The 23,347-nt window shown below is 48.4% G+C and overlaps 1 protein-coding gene across 2 annotated transcripts in view; it reads right to left on the bottom strand.

Moving 5' to 3' along the window:
* The window catches only part of LOC135809491 (glutamate receptor-interacting protein 1-like), a 29,120-nt gene extending 12,051 nt beyond the window's left edge, over positions 1–17,069 (bottom strand). Inside the window, exons 1-2 of one of the 2 annotated variants that reach the window (XM_065322848.1) lie at positions 16,549–17,069; positions 4,768–4,819 (exon numbers count right to left, since the gene is read on the bottom strand). In XM_065322848.1, coding sequence (XP_065178920.1) covers positions 4,768–4,819; positions 16,549–16,738 — 242 coding nt within the window. In that variant the 5' untranslated portion in view covers positions 16,739–17,069. Of the gene's footprint in view, positions 1–4,767; positions 4,820–5,591; positions 6,324–16,548 lie in introns of those variants that run through there. The other variant, XM_065322849.1, reaches the window with a different exon arrangement.
* Between the last annotated feature and the right edge of the window lie 6,278 nt (positions 17,070–23,347).

Raw genomic sequence — 23,347 nt, 5'->3', positions numbered from 1 at the left:
AGCAGAAGAGACCTTTGTATCTCCATGTTGCCCCCTGCCCTATTCATAGCTAAACCATAAAGTTCTGTTGAATGTCCCATTGTGAGGTCCCCAATGCAGACCAACCATCAGATTGAAAATGCTCACATCAAAGAGCGAGTGCTGGGAGGAAACTGTCCATGGCTATTTTGTACATACTTTCTCCGGGACAAAATCATCGCCGTATTGTTGCCTCTGAGTTTCCATATGGGTGGACTCTATATTCAAATTACTACGCCAGTGGAGCCTTTGTGGGACGGTTGACCACAACCTGAACATAGACTCTCAGTCATGCAGGTAAACAGTTTACCAGACTAGAAACAGCACGTAAAGCTAACCAGACTTGAAACAGCATGTAATGATACGTACATCATGGTCAGCACTTTGCAATATGGTCGTGATCTGCCATCTATTCTTAGTTGATTGGAATCACTAGCACCATTCCTACTAGTACCACACTATCAACATTACTATTATTGCAATAACCGGTTCTGAAGAGTTTTGTTGCATTTAGACAGACAAACTGAGGTACATGTAACTCTGAAGAGATGAGTTGTGCACCATAATTGGCCACTGTAGCATGATCATTCCCCACTCTATCCAAAGTAGTAGTATGCCAAGCAGAGAATAGTGTGCTAGTGTGCGTGCTAGTGTGCGGTGGCTATGCATGTCAGATGGGCCAGTTTAAAGTGGGAAGTGCCCTGCAGGAAAGGAGGCCATTGCCAGGCAGCATTCCTACAGGACATACAATTTGGGAAACTGGTCCTTGCTAAGTAACTGAGTGTGTCCTTGACATGCACAGCCCTGCACTAGGCACCTTCAAGTGCCAGCATCACTCAGTGTACATCAAGTGGCCACTTTAGGCTACAAACTGCTAGCAGCCACACCAGTCAGGGTAACAGGCCGGAACAAACTCCACACTCAACCACCCAGCACCACCACCATAAGCATTGCATTGGTGCTCTGGCACAATCTCTCCCTTGCCCTTTGCCCGATAAGAATCCCAGCATCATCGGCAAACACTGGTAACTACGAGTGCTCTGCTCAGAGGGGAGCACATCATCGTGCACAGCTTGCAGGGAGTCTATGAGTCAGGACCTAATTCTATTGCTTTGGTGGCTGCCGATAGTGATCCTAATAATATTATTGCCAAGTTGGCATCACAGTGGAGCTCATGAACTACATCACTTGAGAGTTAGCTAAGAGGATGATTGTAATCACTGTTGATAAAACACACCAATTCAATTCATTGTTTCCCAGTGGATCAAAGGAAAAGATTTGATCCCGGCTCCTGTGCTCCCTTGGCACTATCACAAGAAACCTTTAAGCAATGGAGTGCTTTCTGATGTTTGTTGTAATGAATAGAACATCCTGTTGTGAGGCCATACACATACATATCTCCTGACACAAGCATATGTATGAACACAAGGCATGGGTACCAAGTTTAGTTGGGTACTGAAGTAATACTAATAGTTCCTCCAGGTAGAAACCTGACAAATGGCACAACTCCCCATTAGATTTGAGTGCAGGGCGGATCATGGAAACAACACCACTGCAAATCCCGGTGCCCAGAAAAGTGAGTTTAAGCCAGGTTGACACACCCAACCTACTTCAATACACCTTTACTTAGTTAGCAGCTAACCATATTCCATCGTGTGGCGGCCTGGCAAACGGATTTCCTGTTTCAGACCCAGACCCACTAGTTTTAGTACCAGTTGCAATACAGAAAACCAAACACACTGGGAGATGCCGGAAGTTACACACTAAGTCACACGCTTTGCCTATTACAAAAACAGTCACCTGAAGGCGAGGGGTAACTCACAAAGCCCGTACCGATACGCCAGACTGAGGAAATCTCCGTTTCAAGAACACACCACTACAGCAACAGCCAGCACTCAGCAGTCATCGTGCAAGACACAATGATGCCCAGGGTCTGCCAACAACAGTTGTACGCGTCCGTTGTAAAGCAGCCAGCAGCCACGCAACACCCGGGCAAATTCAGCCTGTGGACAATGCGAATACAACGCACCACGGCTACATGTAGCCTAAGACTTGGCCCACGATGAGCAGGGACAGGCCGTGACATCAAGCTGCCATTGTACCCACATCACACAAACATGTTCTACTAACTACCTTACAGGTAACCATAAGCCCAGGCCATAGATGCTAGGCCATTGCTCAAAATGTTCACAGTCAGCCCACACAATGTCTGGCAGCCGATTACTAAGACGTTTGTATGCTATTTCGCAACACAAAGCATTGACTAGGACCTCCCAAGAGCTGGCTGATTACAGCTGTGCTGCTTGGGAATTCACACCACAGAAGTCAGTTTTGATAACACTCTACTCCCTGGCTGACGCTCAGGAACCCCACCCTCAATGTGGGTAGACTGGGAAAAGAATATGAGATGATTCGTTCTATGCTATTTGGAAGTGTGACTTCACTGATAGTGAAATCAGCCTACACACTCTAACAGACTGCACCACAGTCTGCTTCTAATAATTATAGTTCTACATGCACCGAACACGTCCTACATGCATCCATTTAATTCCACCCCCAACCTTTGCCAATGATGCACGCCTGTCAATACTGCAACAGACAGCACATGCCATGCTGCTACTAGTACTACAATGTACATGTGGACGTAGAGGTCATCGCAAGACTAAGAGTAGGGAATGGTGCAAGGGTGGTGTATCACTGTACATGATGCAAGGGTGGTGTATCACTGTACATGATGCAAGGGTGGTGTATCACTGACCTGTACATGATGCAAGGGTGGTGTATCACTATGATGCAAGGGTGGTGTATCACTGTACATGATGCAAGGGTGGTGTATCACTGTACATGATGCAAGGGTGGTGTATCACTGTACATGATGCAAGGATGGTGTATCACTGTACATGATGCAAGGGTGGTGTATCACTGTACATGATGCAAGGGTGGTGAATCACTGTACATGACTCAGTGTATATTGCATTATTGGTGAGAGTTTCTCACAACCACCAGTGGCAGTGACCTTGTCAGAAGGTTCGTATTGGATCTAACCCCAATTCGTAGATAACCTTCAGACTTTCTGATTACTGCCAGTGCGGTCAGTTTAGACATACACTGGTTGTTGTACAGTGACTTGAGTATACAGTGTCCCGTGTCCTTATCTACATGTCATTCTATAGTAGGCTCAGGCTGGTATGGTGGCATACCACTGAAACAAATAGCTCAGTTATCAGTGTGCATTATATCCATGGTGTTGGTGGGGAAGAGGACCAAAACGGCAAAAGGCCCCAAGCAGCACCATCCAGACAACCCAAGATGTGTAGCAAGTAAAAACTGACAGGCTGTCAGGCATGGTACAACGTATGTACGTCGTACCACGTCCAAAAGTGAGCACATACACATACACACACACACACACGCACACACACACACACACACACACACACACACACACGCACACATACACACACACACACACACACACACACACACACACACACACACACACGCACACACACATACATACATGCACACACAGGCACGTACACAGGTACGCACGCAGGAATATGCCTGTGAGAAGCTGACTAAGTAGTTACTGTACAGTGCCAATATTACAATATTTTGAAGAAACAGTTCTGTTTGAAAATACTTCCACATGGATCCCTTGTTATGACACAAGCATCACACAGTGTTTTTCTTTGCCAAGTCTTGGCACAATGTGCTTGCAAGGTGTCAGCTCGACCTCAAATTCCAGACTAAGATAGGTAAAGACCACTGCACAGGATTGCTGGGTGCATGTGTTTACTCCTGTCCTACTAGTACTAGGTAGCATGGCTTGTTGATTATGTTGTTCTTCTCCTCAGCCCAGTCTCACATTCACAGTGCAGAATACAACTGACTGACAAGTCACACTGGTCACACTGGTCACACTGGGACAGGTTGAACAACTGACTGACAAGTCACACTGGGACAGGGTGAACAACTGAATGCGGCCAGAAAGTCCAGCTGAGAAACAGTCAAAACCTGCTAGTGCCAGTGGGAGTCTGCCAAAGCAAGTGTGACCAAGACATCCTCCAGCCTAAAACAGCAGGACAACTATTCTCCAATCCAGAAAGGCTGCTTGATATGATCAGAGCGTGTCACCCTAGCCCATATAAACCCCAGCTGTGCTTCCGGGCAGTTTATGCTCCTGTGTATGCACGTTTTCTGCACCCTAACGCTTGGCCAAGTAATAAGTAAAGACAAGTGGCATCGGTCAGAATCTGTGACTGTGGACTTTCTAGAATCGTGCCCGGGTAGAAAGCAGGGTGAAAGCAGTGACTACGATGGGAGAGAATGCAGCGCGCCAGCACATCTACACGCCCTGTAGTCATTGGCAGAAAAATACCCAACACTAGACAACAGAGACGGTCCCACTGCACCGGAGCGAGGCTGTACGAGCGGATGTACGAGCAACGATTGTTACGTGTGCTTCGGCTGTCGACACCAACCTTTCAAGAAGGAACGTGCTGTTGGCTCGTTATGCAATTGACGACACTGCATCTTCTGACGGGAGAAATGCTTTCAATTATTATTAATTTTGTTTGTCCTGAATCAATCTTGCGCAGCGACTATGGCAGTTGGATCCCAGTTTCACTCCCTTCTGCTACGGCAGCAGTACCAACAATTGACAATAACCGTCACACACCAGCGACGATCGGCCTAACTTACAATGCAAAGTGCACAGGAAATTTTATAAACCGAAACGGCACTTACCCACTGCCATGGCCGAGTCGAGTCACAGTTCCGTTGGACACCGGTAGGCGACCTGCAGTCACATCAATAATAGACAATGCAAGGGGGGTCAGAGCTGCAGAGGTAGAAAAAGCGCTCGCTAGTAATCGCACCGGGTACCGATCAGCGCACCCCAGCAGTCTTACATTACACCGATACTAGTAGATACCCAGCAACGCAACGCACGATGCGAACGCCACGGACTAGGAGAGAGAGAGAGAGGAGAAGAAAAGCATAACCCCACATGGCCGAACCTCGACATCTCTAGTGGTTCTACGTTTGTGCAAAACGCACAAGCGCTGGCGAAACCACAGCAGGGGTACAAGTGAACCACAGGGCATACTATGCACAGATTGTCACCACACACAGCACGCCAAACCATGACAGCCATGAACAAGCTAACAAAGTAACAATGCGGGCTTGAACGAGAAGGAACGCCAGCAATAATCTCTCTCACATAACTATCACGCTGTCTTTAATTACGACGACGGCACTCAACTCTCAGTGGTCTACGACAGCAAATCCCATGCCAATACTCAGCACAAACACGCACATGAGCCCACACAAGCAAAAGGGCGTCACGCGCAGCAGGCACACTTCGCGCGGGAAAAGGAAGCCAGAGCCAGAGCCTGACTAGGCTGAGGTTGAAAGCACTGCACGGCGGAAGGACGAGCTGGAACGGAGCCCTCCGCCAATGATTATGTTACAAACAATGCACAACTGAGAGAGTCAGTGGGCGCGCACGAACTGCAGGAACTGCTCCTGCCATGCCGCCGCAATCACCAGTCTATACCAGAGTTACTTACTCCCATCCTTCTTCTTCTTTTTCAGAAGAAGAGACGCTCTCCGTTTCAACTTGGTTGCAGCGGAGGGCATACTGGGTACTCCAACACACGTGATCGTTAGATCAAATCTACAGGTAACCACGTTTCACTGGCTATGAAACCAGAAAGAAAGGCAGCCGCCGCGACATCCACGGCCACCGTCCTCCGATGGGTAGCTACACACAACGCTGCCGAGTGACTAACACTAACTAACTGCTTACTGCTTCACTACAGTACAAGCCACCACCACCAGTACTGAAATACACTCTGTGTAGTGTGATGCTGTCAGGCCAGCACCAACCCCTGAATGGTCCAAATCTCCAGCACGTCCCTTGATTTTTGCAGAAAAGCAATAACCTGCGGGATTACGGGCGCTGCTGCCTAGGCGTATCTCTCGCCTCTTCGCCAAGCGTTTCGCTTTCGCGAAGTGACACACTTGCGCTAGGCGTAAACAGACCCAGCGTGTAGATCTAGACTACGGCGCGCTAGCGCTCGACCCTTCTAGACTTGAGTCTTGAGACAAGATAGTTAGTTGAGTCAAGAAAGGGGAGAGCTACTGAGTGCTAGCTGTAGTGTAGGTTAGTAGGCAGCGGTATCAGCTATGCACGGTGTGTCTGTCTGTCCGTTTCGCTACGCGCACGCAAACACTGACACTGCTAACAAGCAACAGTAACACTCAGCTAGCAGCTCCGCCTCAGCTCAAGTATTAGTTTCGATGACTACACTCGACTGGCTTGGCTCACGACTCATGGTATAACGTAGATCTCAACACCAGCGCGCAACTAAAAAAAGTCGACTCGCACCGAGTCTGCCTTGTAGTTGTACTTTTTAGTACCTCTTCGATCAGTTCTGCGGCCACGTGCACACGATAAACTAAACTGCATGCATGGAGCCGGAGCCCAGGCAGCAAGCCAGGACTGATTTTACTTTATAGAGCGTCGCATGCAGTACATGTGGTAGATCTACATGCAGGACGTCGACGAGTTCGACCAACCGACCGAGGACCGGGGACATCGGGTGCAAAAACGTCAAAGTAAGTTGAAATGTGACCTTCTCACGGGTTCAAGCCGGTGTTGCTAGAACTACTTGCTTAGAAGTACAGTGTAGTAGAAGATCGTCGAAGTCACGTGAAGTAACTGGTAACAGTTAGTTGTACCAGGGAGTAGTAAAATACTCCCTGGTTGTACCAGACTGCATGGTGTGGCGCGGAGTGAATAAAGTAAGTTACGGTATTACATGTCAGGTGACCGTTTCCAGGTCTACAGCCAATCAGCGACCAGATAGAGCGGGCAATATTTCTCCATACAAGCCCGCTCAGGCGGTCCAATACTACACGATATTGCCCGGCATTTGACCCCATACACACTGTACGCATACACATACAAATCGTACACGCGTGTACATGCGGAGTGCCGGCCCTCGGATGTCGGATATCCGGCCTTTGCTGGAAGTAACAGTTTGGACTTTGGAGTATGTGATCCCTGGTAAATGGTGCCTCCGAAGTCTGAAAGTGAACAGAGAGTGAAAGGAAGTCACATTCCAAGATCTCTGCAACAGTTTCACTGGTGGGGAGGTCACTGTGCACCATGTCAATGTACATGTACCCCAACACGTCCTTACCTAGTACATGTACCTAGGCGACCGATGGTAACCCAATCAGATCACTGCACTGAACTCTGGAGAATGATGCCCCGTGGCCACCACAAGTGCATGATGACCCAGGAACAAAATGCGGGGGCGTTGCACCAGCAGTTGAGCACAAGGCACACTGAAAGTGAAAAGTGATTCTCCTTCTGCCATTTTCTCTGGCGAAACCCACCATGTGCGGGCGACAATATTGCTACTGGCAATTCACGATGCCCAATTATAGCCACTGTGCTAAGGCGGGCAATGGCTACTTCATGATGAATCGCTGCAAGAAGTATTTTCTTTGGCTCAATACTGAGATTCGAATGTTGACACTGCAGAACTGAGCCAAGCGGGGCAACAAGGAGTGGTTAACTTGTACAGGGGTACATCTTCAATCACCTGGACTAGCCACGACTAGAAATAGTTCACAAGTCTATGATTATATTTGTGGAGGAGGGTGCACACATTACCACACAACACCCACATGGAACCGTGGCCATTGCTTAGCTACTGCTTCTCTTGCATAGCAAGGACTCCCTGCGAGCACACGCACACACACACACACACACACACACACACACGCACACAAGCACATACGTACGTGTACATGAGTGTGCACGTACACTCTTTATCTTCCTCCTTCCATCATTTTTTTTAAACCCGCATGTGTTTCCACGCGTGTCCAGCCATGTCCATGTACACGTATGTCATACATAATGACTGCAAGTGTTCACAGGTAGGAACACTAACTCAATTAGGGGATAATTGCTGGCTGGGCAACCTCTCAGCAATTACATATGCATGTAGGCACACTAGACAACTTTTGAAAGCTCACTCCCACTAGTGCACTAGTATGCCTAATGCATTCCATTATGTACAAGCTACAACTATCTTGCTTTCATGCTCAGTAGCACAGGCTTTCTATGCACGCTTCATCGACTTCATGAAATCCAATTGTTTTAAAATCAACAGTGTGTATCCGTCACCCGGTAAAAATCATTATAATAGCAGTTTCAATGTCAACACGTCAGGGAAGCGAACTGCCGGAAAAGCGAAAAATGCCAGGACTCGAACATGGGACCTGGCTAACATGGGACCTGGCTAACATGGGACCTGGCTAACCTGGGACCTGGCTAACCTGGGACCTGGCTAACCTGGGACCTGGCTAGGCATGTGCAATGCTCTAACCTCTGAGCTTTGGCCCAGTTTCAGGGGAGCAGACTGAGCCTGGAAGGAGCTGAAAAGAGTTGCGCTCCAAAGGCAGCTCACAACACTGACGTGCCAGACACACTGATGCCACTTCGATCTTTTCCGGGGGGGGGGGGGGGGCAAGCAAGGTCAGTTTCTGGAACGTATTATCAGAGGTTATTTGAAGCTCTCCCATTCCCATACAAATGAGATAATCAGGACCTAACCAAAGATACATGTGCATGTACCTACAGGACCACAGGACAGTCGATTACTTCAATGCTCCTGTGCTCTCTGCTGAGGTTGTTTGTCAAACATTGCTACTAGCCAGGAGTGTAACTGACCCAGTGGTGGCGTTGCAATACTCCGGTGGGTTTTGTGCGGCGCACATCCACACACTCAGTCTACAGCACGCTGTGACCAGTCATGGCACTGGAGACACACACTGTGCCACAGTAAGTGCTCCTAGGTAAGTAGACTTCTGTAACATTCAGTGCCTGATGGTTGCCAGTCACAATGGATGCCATTCGAAAGGAATACTAGTATAATTACTAGTATTGGATAGTGAGAGAAGCCAAACTATTCATGGACTCGTATCACAGAGTTTGTGTTGACTGTGCGGCTGACTGGCAGCCAGTTAATTTAAAAGCTATTTTTCTAGTGAACTCCTGTTTCCTTATGAATAATACCCTTTCACAGTTCCTTATGAATAATACCCTTTCACAGTCAACAAACTCTTCTTAGCCCAATCTGATAGCAATCACCTCAATGTTGAACTAGTGATGGGTTATCTTTCAAGCTTGAGTGTTATTCCCTGGAGAGGGAAAGAAACCACTATTCAGATGCCACAAAGCCTACGGATACACGACACTAGACGATCTGTGAATACATCCAGAGATACATTAGTAGTAGTACCAGTCTCCCGGCTACACTGACAAAAACCATGAATTGCCAGCCCGCGTGCACTCCCGTACTCCCCAGCACACCCACGGTTCTGGGATCAAGGATGTATACACTGCATGGCATTGAGTTGTGCACATTGCACATACCAGGGCTGAGCTTGCCATGCCAAAACTGTGCCCTCAGTCACTCATGCCGTGTAGACGGTCCCATTGCAGTATGAGCTCATACACTTGCAGTGCAGAGTGGGAATGCCAGCTGTCACTGTATGTGTTCGTCCTCGTCCTAACTCTAAAGATTAGTCCTGGTCTGTTGGTGTCGCCGTACCAACCGGAGGCATCTCTGCAGCTGATAGTGACATGTCCAGCGGCCCATATTGTGTAGCACTGAACGATCATCATTATCACCTTCTTTCAAGCTCAAATAGCAGCCTCTTCACGACTTGCCAACATAGCAACTTACTTATTGACAAGCACCCACTACTCCCAATGATCAGCGTCTCTTCCAACAGGCAAGACTAGGCTAGGAGCGCATTGCAGAAATCTTGCACAATAATTATTTAGGAAGTTAGTCCTGGAATAGGCCCTTGCAAGCACACCAAGTATGGACTGCGCATAAGTGGTCACTCGTGAAGCCGGAATCAACAAAACTTGGCACCTAAGCCTAGGCTAAGGGACCCCTGCTGGAGTCTGAGCCTGATAAATATATGCCATGATTCACTTTACATGAGTACTGGAAATAATTGACAGGACACACTGAAGCTGGCTAGCACATAATAATGATAATAATGAATGATGCACTCAGCCAGAGATGAGAGCGATGCCCAGTACAGTAATGCCAGTAATGGCATGATGACAGCACTGTGCAGGTCACTGGGTATTACAGCCTTACAGGTCTAGTGCCGGACCTACATGCACATGTACATGTACACTACACTACAGGCTCGGTGAGTACAAGACACAGATAGCAGTAGGCACCGGCGGATAATGCCGGCAGAAAAATTGGCAGAATTCGGTACTTTTTCTGGTAAGTTTCATGCATGTTTGGAATGTGGATAAAGAAATGGAGCAGAATTCGAGGAATTGCCCGCCATAAGGTTCGTATGGTTCTGCCAATTTCACTGCTCTTCGAGCAGAATCTGCCACCTTTTCGAGCATTATCCGCACACCCCTAGATAGCAGAGATAGTAGTAGCAAGAGTAAATACACTCCCTTGCTAGGTACCCCTGCATGCTCTAGTACAGTAGTCGCCCACACAAATCTGGATACCATCATAGCATTCTGAAGTAACTTATATTCCTCATTCTACTTCGAAGTATATTCCTATCTAGGAAAACCAGGGACTAGCACCACAGCTGATGGTCCCATGGCATGTACAAGTACACCGGCTAGTTGGCACACTAAAAAAAGTAAAATTTGTATGAGCCTACCCTACAATACTTCGAAGGCGGACACTTCAGGTTTTTTTTAACCACATTTTGAAAGTTTTCGCTAGTATACATGACTGTACTTTCAAGCCTTATGGCCAGACAACTGCAGTAACCTCCTAGTGTGAATCCTAGACCTGAGTGATGGGGCAATGCCTGATCATGAGAACCTTTCTTCCGCGACATAATGTCAGTGCTGCTCCGAAACGACTGACACCAGTCATACAATACTTGGGAGATCAATTCAAATTCGATCCCTCCCCTTAATCCACACCTGATTCACACAGGACAGTGAGCCTAGACTGGGAAACCCCCCATTGTCCTGTCCAATTCACACAATCACAGTACGTCTGAAAATAAATATGCCACATGTGCTACTAGTTGCCAAACTGCCCCAGAATGTTTACCAGGGTGTCTAAAAACGACCCAACCTGCCCTTGCCACTCAGAATACAGCACATGAGCAATATGGCATTGTGCCCCATAGACCTGTCAGCGGTGGCTTGAAACAAAGATTGGGAAACGAGGTTCGATAGCTGCTGAGCACTGGATATGCCAACCATACCACCAAAGGCATTCATTGCCAACTCGTTATCCTAGAAATTCTCACTACATACGAATACAACTGCTGGTGAGCAGCCCAGGGCTAGAAGAAAACATTGCGGCGGCAACAAGTATGACTCCTCTGGGAATTTTATTGGCTTATACATGTAGGTGTTGAGTTCCTTGGCCTAAACTAGCAGCTTTACATCCCTGCGTCTCTGTCCTTTTCCTCAGTAACATGTTACTTTGCACCAGCATGTACAATGTATTCGGAGGGATGATAAACCCCCCAGGTGAGCTCATATTCAGTTGATCAGTCAGTGATCATGACAAAGGATTGGCACAGCTGCATGATGCTAACAGTATGATCTGTATTCGACGCAAGTATCATAATTATGCATGCTCGATCTGCTAAGTACATGTAGGTAACTTGAAAACAGTGCTGGGTAAAGCTTCTAAGGAAGGCTGCACCTGGCAGGAGAGAGAAAATCAAAAGTCCAGCCCGGACACCTGCCCACAAATGAATGTTGCACGGAGTTGGTACTCTGCCAGAGAAAGAACAAAGCAGCTAGTTTGCAACTTAAAGTAGCTCACTTCCAGCTCATCACACTGTAGCTTAGCTTCTAAAAAGCCTTGATTACAGAAGTCACTGCTCCAGGTCATTCAGCCTAAGGACCCTGAACAGAGGAGCAGATTGTCAGCTCCACAACACAGAAGACTCGGAGAGCGGAGGAGCAGATTGTCTCCAGCTACGCAATACAAAGGCTGAGGGTTAAAGCCTTGGACTCAATTGGAGTATTCACCCTTGCATGTCAGTCACTTTGTATTGTGATGACACAATTACTGCTAGAGAGTACATCGTAGGTACCACATACCAGCCCAGGAATCTGCAATGGCAAGGCAATCGTCTTTAAGTTAGAGTTACCATGGAAATCAACTAATGTGGAAGGTGATGGAAAGAAAGAGGCTGTTCTGCTGAAGTACCTGGGAGGCTTGAATACGCTTTGGTCTTTGAAGTCCTTCTTGACCCTGGGACTTTCTACTCATAGCCTAGTTCATGATAAGATTCTTCACCCCCTTCATTCCCTCTTCCTTTTCCTTCTCTGTCTCTGTCCTGAGAGGTGATCCGTGTTTAGAGTTACAAAGACATGCATCACCCCCCCCCCCTCCCCCTTCCCCCCCCCCCTCCCCCCTCCCCCCCCCCACCCTCCCCCTTCCCCCACCCTCCCCCCTCCACAGGTTGAGAATTACACAGTGATGGCATCTTACTTTGAAAATCCAAGTTCCAGTTCCAGGACCCTAGAACCCATGAATCCCTCGAGGCTTATCCCACACTTGGGAAGTACATGTTCAATGTACATGTGTGCATATGGATGGGGAAAGAATGAAGTAACCATGTTGGAAGATCAAGTTTTACTGCAGTTCAGTGACAATGATTGAGTCGGACATCCCCAGGAACTGAAGAGGCAACAAAGAAGGACAAGGTGAACTCACTGCTCAGAGACTTGAAGCCATTAGCCTTACTCTTGCTCTCTGCAATGTCTCGCTGCATGTTGCTTCTACACTGGCGTGGCTGTATGAAGGCAGACCAGCACTAGACTACACTGTGGCTGTACCAAGGCAGACCAGCACTAGACTACACTGTGCTCTTGCCACACAACACTTTCCCACCAAAACCAACACAAGGGGTAGTCTCCTGCTCTTCCCTGCGGGCTACTGACCCGACCAAGACAGCAGTGTACTAGTGATAACAAGTAAAATAATCCGATATCATGATGATGTACATGTGTACACCACCATGACTATACTAAAGTACCGGGCCTCCCTACAAGCCTGTGTGTTGCACACCAACACACTATGTAGCCACCTACTAGGTAAGATGCTTCTGAAAACACCGAGAACACACTGCAAATCGGTTCAAGGCATGACGATGTATGGCTATACTGTATTGTGCGACCCAATGCCTGGGTGGTTGATGATACCATGTGTTTCTTGGCAGCCAAGGCCCCGTTTCATGCACATGTACACGTATGATACAAAAACAATCCAGAGATTTCACATAATGTTGTGAATTGGTGAAAACAAAACATACGATAACACAACACTCGTGTCACGGTCGGTGTACGATACATCGGCATGACTAGCTGAACTAGGCCGTGTAAAAGCTCAGCAGTACCGGAGCTCAATCCTGACCTGCAGCGCCTAATTGCTGGACATCGAGTGCAACACGCCCAGGGGCTTGATACTGGTGTCTTTCACCAGTTAAGACTCCCATGTGGTCCGGTCTGTTGTCGTATCGTACTGCACCGTACATAGTCCTCCTTCTGCTTATTGTCATCACTGTGCCTCTTTACAGCCGTTGCTATGGATATAGCCACACAAGGAGGTACAATCTCAGGGTTGTGACGTAAGCTCGGCTTGCTATCGCATGGCAGCCTTAAGTGTAATAACACAACAGGATATATTGTGGCCAGCCCATTGCCAGCACGGTGACACGGTGACCGCACACTGAGAGTGCAACCTGCGAGACGACGTTTGACATCCGTGCGGCCCCATGCAAAGATAAAAGGGCCAGTTCACACACTGGACGCCACCTTGCGCACATACCGTTTCTGTCATTGGCTGCTGCAGCACTTATTCAGTAGTTTTGTTCTAATTAACCTTGAGCATGGCTCACACAGCAGTCATTAGTCCAGCTAATATCCATACCATAATTAGTATTACCATGTGTGTGTGTGTGTGTGTGTGTGTGTGTGTGTGTGTGTGTGTGTGTCTGTGTGTGTGTGTGTGTGTGTGTGTGTGTTTACCAGGTCATACAACAATGCACCAATACGACCATACACAGGCTAGACATACATGGCTAGACATACATGGCTTGCATTGCCTGAACCTCATTACTGTAGAATGCATGTAAGCTGCTGATCATACAGTGGCATGCTGGAATCCAGCTCCTGAACCGTGAGTCACACGCAAGACCTTGATGTCCAATTCCCATTGGCGACATGAGCTGTCATTCCACGCACTACAGTCACCAGTGCAGCATATTTAAAAGGCTCGTATAAACATGCATGGAAGACCGACTATGTAACGTCGTCATCCTGTGTACAGTCACGGCCCATGCGTAATTATAGTACATGTCACACGAGTGCTCCCTCGAAGCTTGACTGACACTAGTAAGATGTCCACTGTCAGGGAAAATACGCATGACACGCACGTTGGCTCGCTAAACCTGGACAATCTGGACAATCTGGACAGAGTGTATACATGAGCGTAACATAGCACGCAAACAGACACTTGACGTGTCAACAGCCATCTCGGCCATCTCGCGTAAGCAACCATCCCTAAAGTCGGGCGACAGGATCCGTGAGAAACCGTGCTTTCCGATCGGACAGTCCATTCCGACACTGTGCACCCGCCATGCCAGCGATAATGATCTAGAGTCACTCCCTACGCATGTATTTCGTAACTGAATCAACTCTGAAAACCCAAGTAATCTCCAGCAGAGCGTGGTCCAGCCCACCCCATCCACCCCACTGATCAAGCCGCCATGCAGCTCTCTGAGCCATTACTACTTGTAGTACTGTGCAGCACTCAGTTGGTATTAGCTCAGTGACAGCTCATGCATAGATTGCCTGACACCACTGCGGTCAGGACACTGTCAACAATGCTTCTGTCCAATCCAGGCTGTACAGTTCTGTGCATCTAGTGCTCTGTTGTGCTCTGTTGCTTCCCTTGTACTGATGCATCCTCTACTGTTGCTGTTCAACCTGAAGCCAAGACACCACTAGCAGCCTATCAAAGGTTAGAATGCCTGCAGTAATAGTGTCAGCAGACACCTGCACCCGGAGCAACGCTCTGCTTCACCAACATACTCCCGGGCATGCTCTTCTGCTACAGACAGGGCTCCGTGTGTTGGCAAATGGTGGCCAGCACCCCTCCGGCCTCTTCCTCAAGTCAGAGCCTGGGCCTGGAGTCACACACCTGACTTGCATTCTCCTTGCTATGTGCCCGGTACAATGTACTCTACGATTACACAACACGGGGAAAGGAGACATTGACACAACACGGGAAAAGGAGACATTGATGCCAACTGTAGGCAACCAACTACACCAGCTGTGTGCACATTGTGCAGATCTCAAACTGTAGCTGACAGATCATACCCAACGAAGAGCAGAAAATAGGCACAAGTAAGATACGATATTTACTGCTCCCTTGGCCTGTAGAAGATCACCTCTGTAGGTCTAATTCCACAGCACACAAACACACCGGACACGACACATCCATCGGCCTAGGCCTTCTTCGCATGAAATCATTTAGAGTTTTACGATGTTTAACCATAACCGTGCTTGCGGCAGTTAACACTCAATTGAGAAATTATGCATTTCTGTTAGCACTGGCTGAATCTTACTAATACTAGCATGAGTTCCAAATGTCTATACCAGTCCTAGTACAGCTGTGAGTGTGACAGTGACACTGAGTCAGTATGTGTACAGAATGCATTGCTGACCAAACCACTTTTACGGGCAGAAAACAATTCAGACTGCATTGCTACTAATAGCACTATGCTAGTGGCAGTGCAATTATCACCATCCCATGCATTACTGTGTTGTTGGACCAGCGGATATGGAGAGAGTTGAGTTGGTAGCTCGTACCACCTGCTGGCCCGCAACACGTCCCTGGAGTTGCCCTCCCTCTCTTCACGACTAAGATAATTATCATGGCCAGGCAGCCGATTAGGCTAGGTAAACGTTCTGTGGACTTTCCCACTGGCATGCAATCTCTTTGCTCTATTGCCCCTCGCAATACACGTGCGGAAAGTAAGGCAAAAGTACAAGTCTATTAGCAGACAGTACGGACCGACCGTAGTGTTCCTACATCGCGTCAACAGACTTCTATTCACTGATTCAGTGCATGACGAGTGATGTTCATAACGCGACTGTCGTCATGCATGAGACTTGAGAGCCTTCCCCGTCTCACCTCTCCTTTCTACATAACACCGGACCGCGAAGGTACAGATCAGGTCAACGAAGGGCAGTACCGGCCATGCGTAACATCGCCAAGGCACGAGTAATACTAGTAATAGTTCATTTTAGAACTGTCTCGACACGGCTCCTTGTCGATATAATCATCTATCAAGATATTGCACGTCAGCCAGTCACGATGATAGCATGTCTACGGTGTCGTCTAACCATGAAACGAACAGACTTGCCGAATACAAACTGAGCAATGTACTGGTATACACTAGCGGACTTACCTGTACCTCCATACGCCGTGTCCCTGGGCTGCTGCGGTGCGAAGCAGGCGAACAGTCCACCAGTCCTCTTCCGCTTCTGCTTCTTCTGCTTCTTCCCAAGCGAGGCGGCCGACTTCTTTCGGTCATTCATTGGCCGGTGACCGGCTTCCGTTTCAATGGACGTTTGTAGTTCGAGACGGGACTTCGTCATGACGGCGCTGATTCCGAGCCACCCCAGTAATGGTGCTCGGATCACTGCTAGCACCGGCGTTTTGCCGACACGCTCTGTTTTCCAGGCCAACACTCAACAGCTTCAGCAACACTAAAATCAAAACAAGGCTGTCCGCACACACGACGTGAACTAAAGCCAACCACGATGCTCGCTAGCCTTGGCTTGAGCTCAGTTGTGTGGCTTGTTCAGTCGCTACAGTAGGCGCTGGGCCAGACGCAAACGTGATGTGACATCCATGCAATACGTAGTCTGCACTACTGTGTATAGTCACTCTACAACAGTTACTAACACTTAGCTACAGAGTACAGTGCCTAAACTAGTACAGTGGTAAAGACCTTATGTAAAGCTCACACTGGCTGCCCTGTTCTGTTGCCTCCGTGTTGGTGCGGTTTCTACACCTTTCACCCATCATGCATGCCCCCAGTCAGACCTGCCACCTCGCTAGCAGATCTACTGACCTGTCTGCGCTGATCGTCAGAGTTTGTCTCGAGCAGAGCTTGGCGCGCGGGTTTGCTGCTCAACTAAACGGAATCTGGTCTGCAGTGCAAGTGGCTCACTGAGCTCAGCCTGCCCTAACCGTTGCATAATCCGGCAGCCCCTTGTTTTGTAGCCAGCTAGCTACACAAGTCATGACATTATCCTGATTAGGGCCGGGTCTAGTGTTACTAGTACAGTCAGTTGACGATACGCTACAGGCTACAGTTACCATGGTTACTTGGTGCATTGCTCCTGGCCTGGTCCCACATCGCGCGTGGTTTTAGTGCCGCCAGTCTGCAAGGTCTGTGATCAGCCACCGACGCCGGCCTGGTCCGCCATTGATCTAACGTTATTATTATAACTTATAAGGCCAAACTAAAGAAGGTGTGTGGTTCGACTCACCCGACCGACCGTACAATTTCAGCCCGACCGTAACTTTTTTTCGGCGGGCTGTCGTGTGACTGACGTACGTGGACTGAACACGTCCACGTCTACGTGCTGTGCGGCGTGAGTCTGCGGACGCAGGCGGCTCCTTTTGGACTTGGCTTGTAGTTGTACTGCAGTGCAGTGCAGTGAGTGGTACGACTGCTGCCTTGTGCTGGTAGTAGAGTCTACTCGATACGCGTATACCATGGTATACAGTGTATTTACATGTACTAAAAAATATATTAAAAAAAAAAAAATCCGCCCGCCCGCCCGTAAAAAAAATGTCCATGTTAGTCGAACCACACACCTTCTTTAGTTTGGCCTAATAATTATTATTTGCTTACGTAGCGGGCCTTGACTACGTGTCCAAGTCTCGATGTTTCCTGCGTCTGTTTAGCTTTCGGCGAACGCAGACGCCGCGGGTTTTCGTCGGCGAACTCCGGTACTGTACCGGCGTTTCTGTAGTACTGTTAGTTTGCCTTCACGTGAAGTGTTGCTACGTCAATCATCAACCTCACCATAAAGTCGGTGACAATACAAATCCTGTTAGTGTTCTGGGGAATAGAGCACGTGTGGAGACGGTATAATGGGATTATGTATTCAGAGGCTCATTTCATGTCTGACATGGCCATGACGTCGTTGACGGGTTGCTCCATTCAACTACGCTGTATGTGCAGTTGCAGCAAATCTGTCCGATGTCGTCGAAACAGGCGAACACGTAACGTTAGTGACACAGCTGCTCCTGAACGTCAGCTCTGCTGTCACTGAATGCCGGGTTCTGCATACAGGGACACGACACGACCCATAGTAGTCTGCATCTGGCAATGGCAGCGAGAAGGTTACGATTGTGCGTGCATAACGCACTGTGCACAACACGTTGCTATCGAAGCCAGACATGGCCATCTCTCACCAACCCTTCGGCCCAACGAAGCGTTTACCAGCATAGTTCATCGCACTCCGTGTGTTGCCCTGGAGGTTGAGAGCGTTGGGGAGTGTCGGCGCCCACCAGGAACAAGCTTCAACTAAACCCATTGATCAGACGGATGTGTGTGCCGGGAACAAGCTTCAACTAAACCCATTGATCAGACGGAGTGCTTTCATTTTGTTTCACCGTTGAGTGTGTGAATGGCTTTCCTTTACGGTTTAGGATATCTTAGGTCGACCACTGTACGTTCATTGTACTTCGTATAGTATTCTGCAAGACGCGTCCGAAGTCGCCATGGCACTAGGCTGGGAGAGGTCGTCAAAGTGCATCTGCTTGCCTGTAGTTCTGTCAACGACAAGTCGACTTACCATCATGCTGTGGTGCATCTCGCCTGACCGCATCAAGCATCCTATATTAGTAGTAGAAGAACACTGAGTCTGCTATAGACCTTTCACAGGTTTCCCGGACTTGAACTTTGAAGGCTAATTCGCCGTCGTTCGTCTTTTCAGCCAGTACTTGTATGAGGAGTATCATCATGGGTGCTCTGCCTTACTGGGCTGAAAGCCGGGAAAGGAAAGATTGTGCTCACGTGGTACACTAACATACCATACCTCAGTGACTGCTGCAGTAAAAGTGCTTACACACACTGTACATGGGCACCTGCATACACTCAACTACCGTGCTGCGAATGCCTGCCTACAGACTGTAGCCCTTGGTAAGACCCCACACACGGGCTCAGCTATTCCGCCCCAGGGGAGCCATACCAGCGCGCCATGACTGAGAAACACACAGTAGCCGTTGCTTAGTGACGAGTTCTGGTCCGCTGGGAGGTTACGATCAGCCCGTGTCAGTAGCCTTACTGGTCTGTTGCTCCCTGCTTCTTGGACTCCTCCCTTCCATCTCCTGCTGTGACCGTGTTTGAGATGTTGTTTATGCGGAGTAGCCTGCGTGTAGTGGCGGATGGAACCCGGGTAACTATAATCTACTATTAGTGCTACTCCTCACATACTATAGTAGATTCCACTTGCAGCACAATCAGTCATGTTTTTCTTGACTCGGTAGAAATAGAGTGTGTGGATGTACCATGGCGTACAATCATGTACATGACATTGTACTGCAATCTCTGATCCGAGTCCACGTATAATGTACGTGACTGTACAAAATGAACATGCCCTGAGCACAAGTCATGATGGAGCAGACAGTGGAGTTCTTCCTCGGTTCACGGAGTGTTCAAGGCTTGCAGTTACTGACTACATACATGTACTTCAGTACGGTTGAAATATGGAAATGTGATATGGCAATGTGAATCGAGCGTGTAATCGTCTCACCATCACCATTGCCGTACGGGTGTGCCTAATGATCTTGCTTCACTATTCCCAGCACACAGCGTACTTCGAAGTACATTGTTAACGAAACGTTCTAAGCTTATTATTGTCTTTCCCAAAACAATTGTGTGTGCAGGTGATGTGCGAACGTTACTGCTTTTACAGCACACTGCAATGCCGTAGGTTCACCACGTGTCCGAAAGTGATTACAGACATACAGCAATGGAGCGAGACCAGCACAATTTGATCATTGCTTGTGGCAATGGCAATGCTCCTACAACATGTGTAGCCTTGTGAACAACGAGAGGTAACGTCACTAGTTGTCTCTTCGTGGAGTGGGCTGTGCTCAGGCGTCTTCTTACACCGGCTATTGCAGTATAGTGAGGCACGCAGTTAGGACACGTGGCTATAGAAGTCCGGGAGTATTGTATCGCGGCAATGGCTATCACACGTGGATAGATTCACCTCCCATTACCTTCTGCTGTGTAAATACTGCACGTGTACTTCGGTGCATATCTCGTGGTTCTTGCCGGAATGACCATACACGTACGTTCTATAAAGACCGAATGAAGTCCCTTGCATTGGTCACCAGAACTCCGGGGCCAAGGTCTTAGACAGGAATCCTCGTTCTTGCCGTTGACACCCAACCCTGTGACTCGTTTCCTTCCTACGGTCCTCACCAATTTGTTTTGGATGGCTGGACAACGCAGGAGGGGAGTACCGGGAACGAGCATGTAGCTCAAGTAAGAAAGTTACTTGCATATAACATTACACGTCCTTCGCAGCATCAATATGATCCTCTGGTCATCTGGTCATTCAAACGATTCGTCTGGCATAGGTTGCAGCTTAGTTCCGCGGTCGTAGGAGCTAGGCATGCTGGGATCAACAGTCACCTTCGCAGGATGTCATCCAGCAGTTGATAGCCATAAGAGACACATATTGCCCTAGCCTAGGCAAGGTCAACAAAAGGTGGTAGGGATGTCACCAGTCCTGAAGCTGCTCTGAAACCGTTATGCCCTGTAGCCCTCCATTACCTAGTTGTAAATCAATGGAGGCGAGAAGCTACGATTGACAACTTGACAGAGGCAAACATGTCTCCCTTCTAGGCGTGCACCCGATGCCTAATGTCCGCAAGTGATCCAATTGAGACGACCAATGCTTCATGATTTGTGCGTCGATCATTTCTTGATCCGCATTCGTACTTGTGGTGCTAAAGAGCAATATGTGCTGCGGTAGCAAACTACCGCAAATGAGCGATAGGTTTCCCCTGGTGTGATGTGTTCGATCACTGCTTGTGAACGACTCTGTACTGCCTGGGGAAGAAGTAGAGCGTAAGTTATACAAGGAACTTAGGCAGGCTGTCGGTGTAAGCTCTAGGTTGGTTAACTGGTTGGTTGTTTTGAATTGGCAGAGGCGCAAGGTCTAGCGTCGTTAGTGCAACATACCCTCTCATCCAGGTGCTAATATTATACAGATTGATGCTGTGAACCATTTTCGCCACTCTCAGAACATTTCGAATACCTGCACAACGTCAGTGAGCGAATTCATATTCCTTCTTCAGCTTCTTCAATTTGTATCCCTGCCGCGGTAGCGTAACGTAACGTCGTTAGGAGAGGAGCAGACGTAAACCGACACCAGCAAAGTACAGTGTAGCCTTACCAGTTCAATAATTGCATGATTTGCTGGTTTTAGACAATAATACTTATGGGTTTGCAGGGCAGGCGTGGTTACTCACGCCCATCGAACCTGCTTCTGAATCGTCGCTTTGCCATGCCTTCTGCCTTAGCACAAACACGAACCGGAGACGAAGACATGTTTCAGTGGCACCAGGAAGGGGTGTGAGTAGCATCTCTCCAACACCATGATGTGTGCCGTCTCGCTGCCAGATTGATACCAACTCCGACGATTGGTGTTGAGCAGTCAGTTCCCATTTAGTGTGCTGTACATGTATGTGTATCTCTCCCAGGCCATGGGACAGATGGTCTTGAGGAGTTCGGGAATGAGAAGCAGCAGCGGCAGCTGCCCAGTTTCAGATCTGGAATTTCCTCGCACACATAACCTGTCACAGAGCGCGTGAGAAGTCGAAACCACCGGGCATGAATTTTCGTATGGCCGAGCACGAAATAGACAGTGCGGTGGAGCAGTTTACTCTTTGGAACGTGTCTACACAGCCAAAATAAGCGGCCAGGCCTGGATGGTACGTGAATTTGCTGCGGTTTTGAAACCCTATTCCTCGTGTTCCGATAATTCGCTGGTATAGGGAATCGAATTGGACAGCCCAGAGTTCAGTTTAGACGCCGGAAGGCAGTTATTGTGGGCTAGAATACTAGGCTCACACGCGAAGCCTGTTCGACGCCCATGATCAAAGCAGAAGCCGAACAAGCAGACGCCATTGCACTAATAGCTACTGCATGGGTGATTGACTGTTTGCGCGTCAGATATGAGCCCGGGAGATTAGTCAATACCCTGGCCGGTTTCCCGGACAGTTTCCATTCACTGACTCTCTTCTTGATGGGAGGGAAGCTAAAGCAACTACATAATAATAATAGTTACAGTTCGCATGTCCCTCATGGAAGGATCCATGGGCTTAACGCATCTGTCAACGAAATCCAGGCAGGATTCACTACATGTACAAGTATAATAAAATTATATTATTTTTGTTGTTGTAGGGAACTGTAAATGGTATCGACATGCGTTACAGTGTGCTGCCCACAGACTTGGTGGGCGCGTCAGACTGCATCAGATTCTTCTAATTTAGCTGTACAGCGAAGCTGGCCGGCATGGAAGCGAGGAGAAGAAAGTTCAGTTCTCAACCCTGAAGCACATGTACAGACACACCTCCCCTGAATGTGGACTACAGTCTACAGTAGCGCGTAGACTATCTGAAGCCAGGAACTAGTTACTTGATGTCCTAACTTGACTAACTTCCATCCTTCTTTTGGAAGGGCTTCCGGCGCCCTCCTGGTATTCCATAACGGCTTGAAGGTTACGGAGCCATCTCTCCTCGTCCAAAGGAAGAAGATCCCAAATGCACAGCTGCCCATGCCCTGGATAATCCTGGCCGTAGCCGTGGCTTCTGCATGTACAAACTCCATAGAGAGCCTTCTACACTACAGGAGACAGTGACGACATCAGTACAATCACATGTGTAGTGTAATGTCCTAATGACGTATTCGTGACCACTGCTACTGCCAGTGCCAGCACAAGCATTACTTTGCCATTAGTGGTTCGAGTGATGAAACCGCACACGTAGCCTGCCAAGTGTGTTCTCACGGACAACGGATGACGCCTTACTCGGCCACTGGAAGACTCACGCTGCAGTTGATCTGACACCCACACCATGCCACCTACAATTGAATGGTCATGGAACATGCGTGGACAGCGAGCATTGTGCAAACATAGTATACACACCAGCAATGGCCACTGGGCACTGTG

The sequence above is a fragment of the Sycon ciliatum genome, chromosome 2 (genome assembly GCF_964019385.1).
Source record: "Sycon ciliatum chromosome 2, ocSycCili1.1, whole genome shotgun sequence".
NCBI lineage: Eukaryota > Metazoa > Porifera > Calcarea > Leucosolenida > Sycettidae > Sycon > Sycon ciliatum.
Note: the sequence above shows the minus strand (reverse complement) of the source record. Positions and strands in the feature narration are given on the sequence as shown.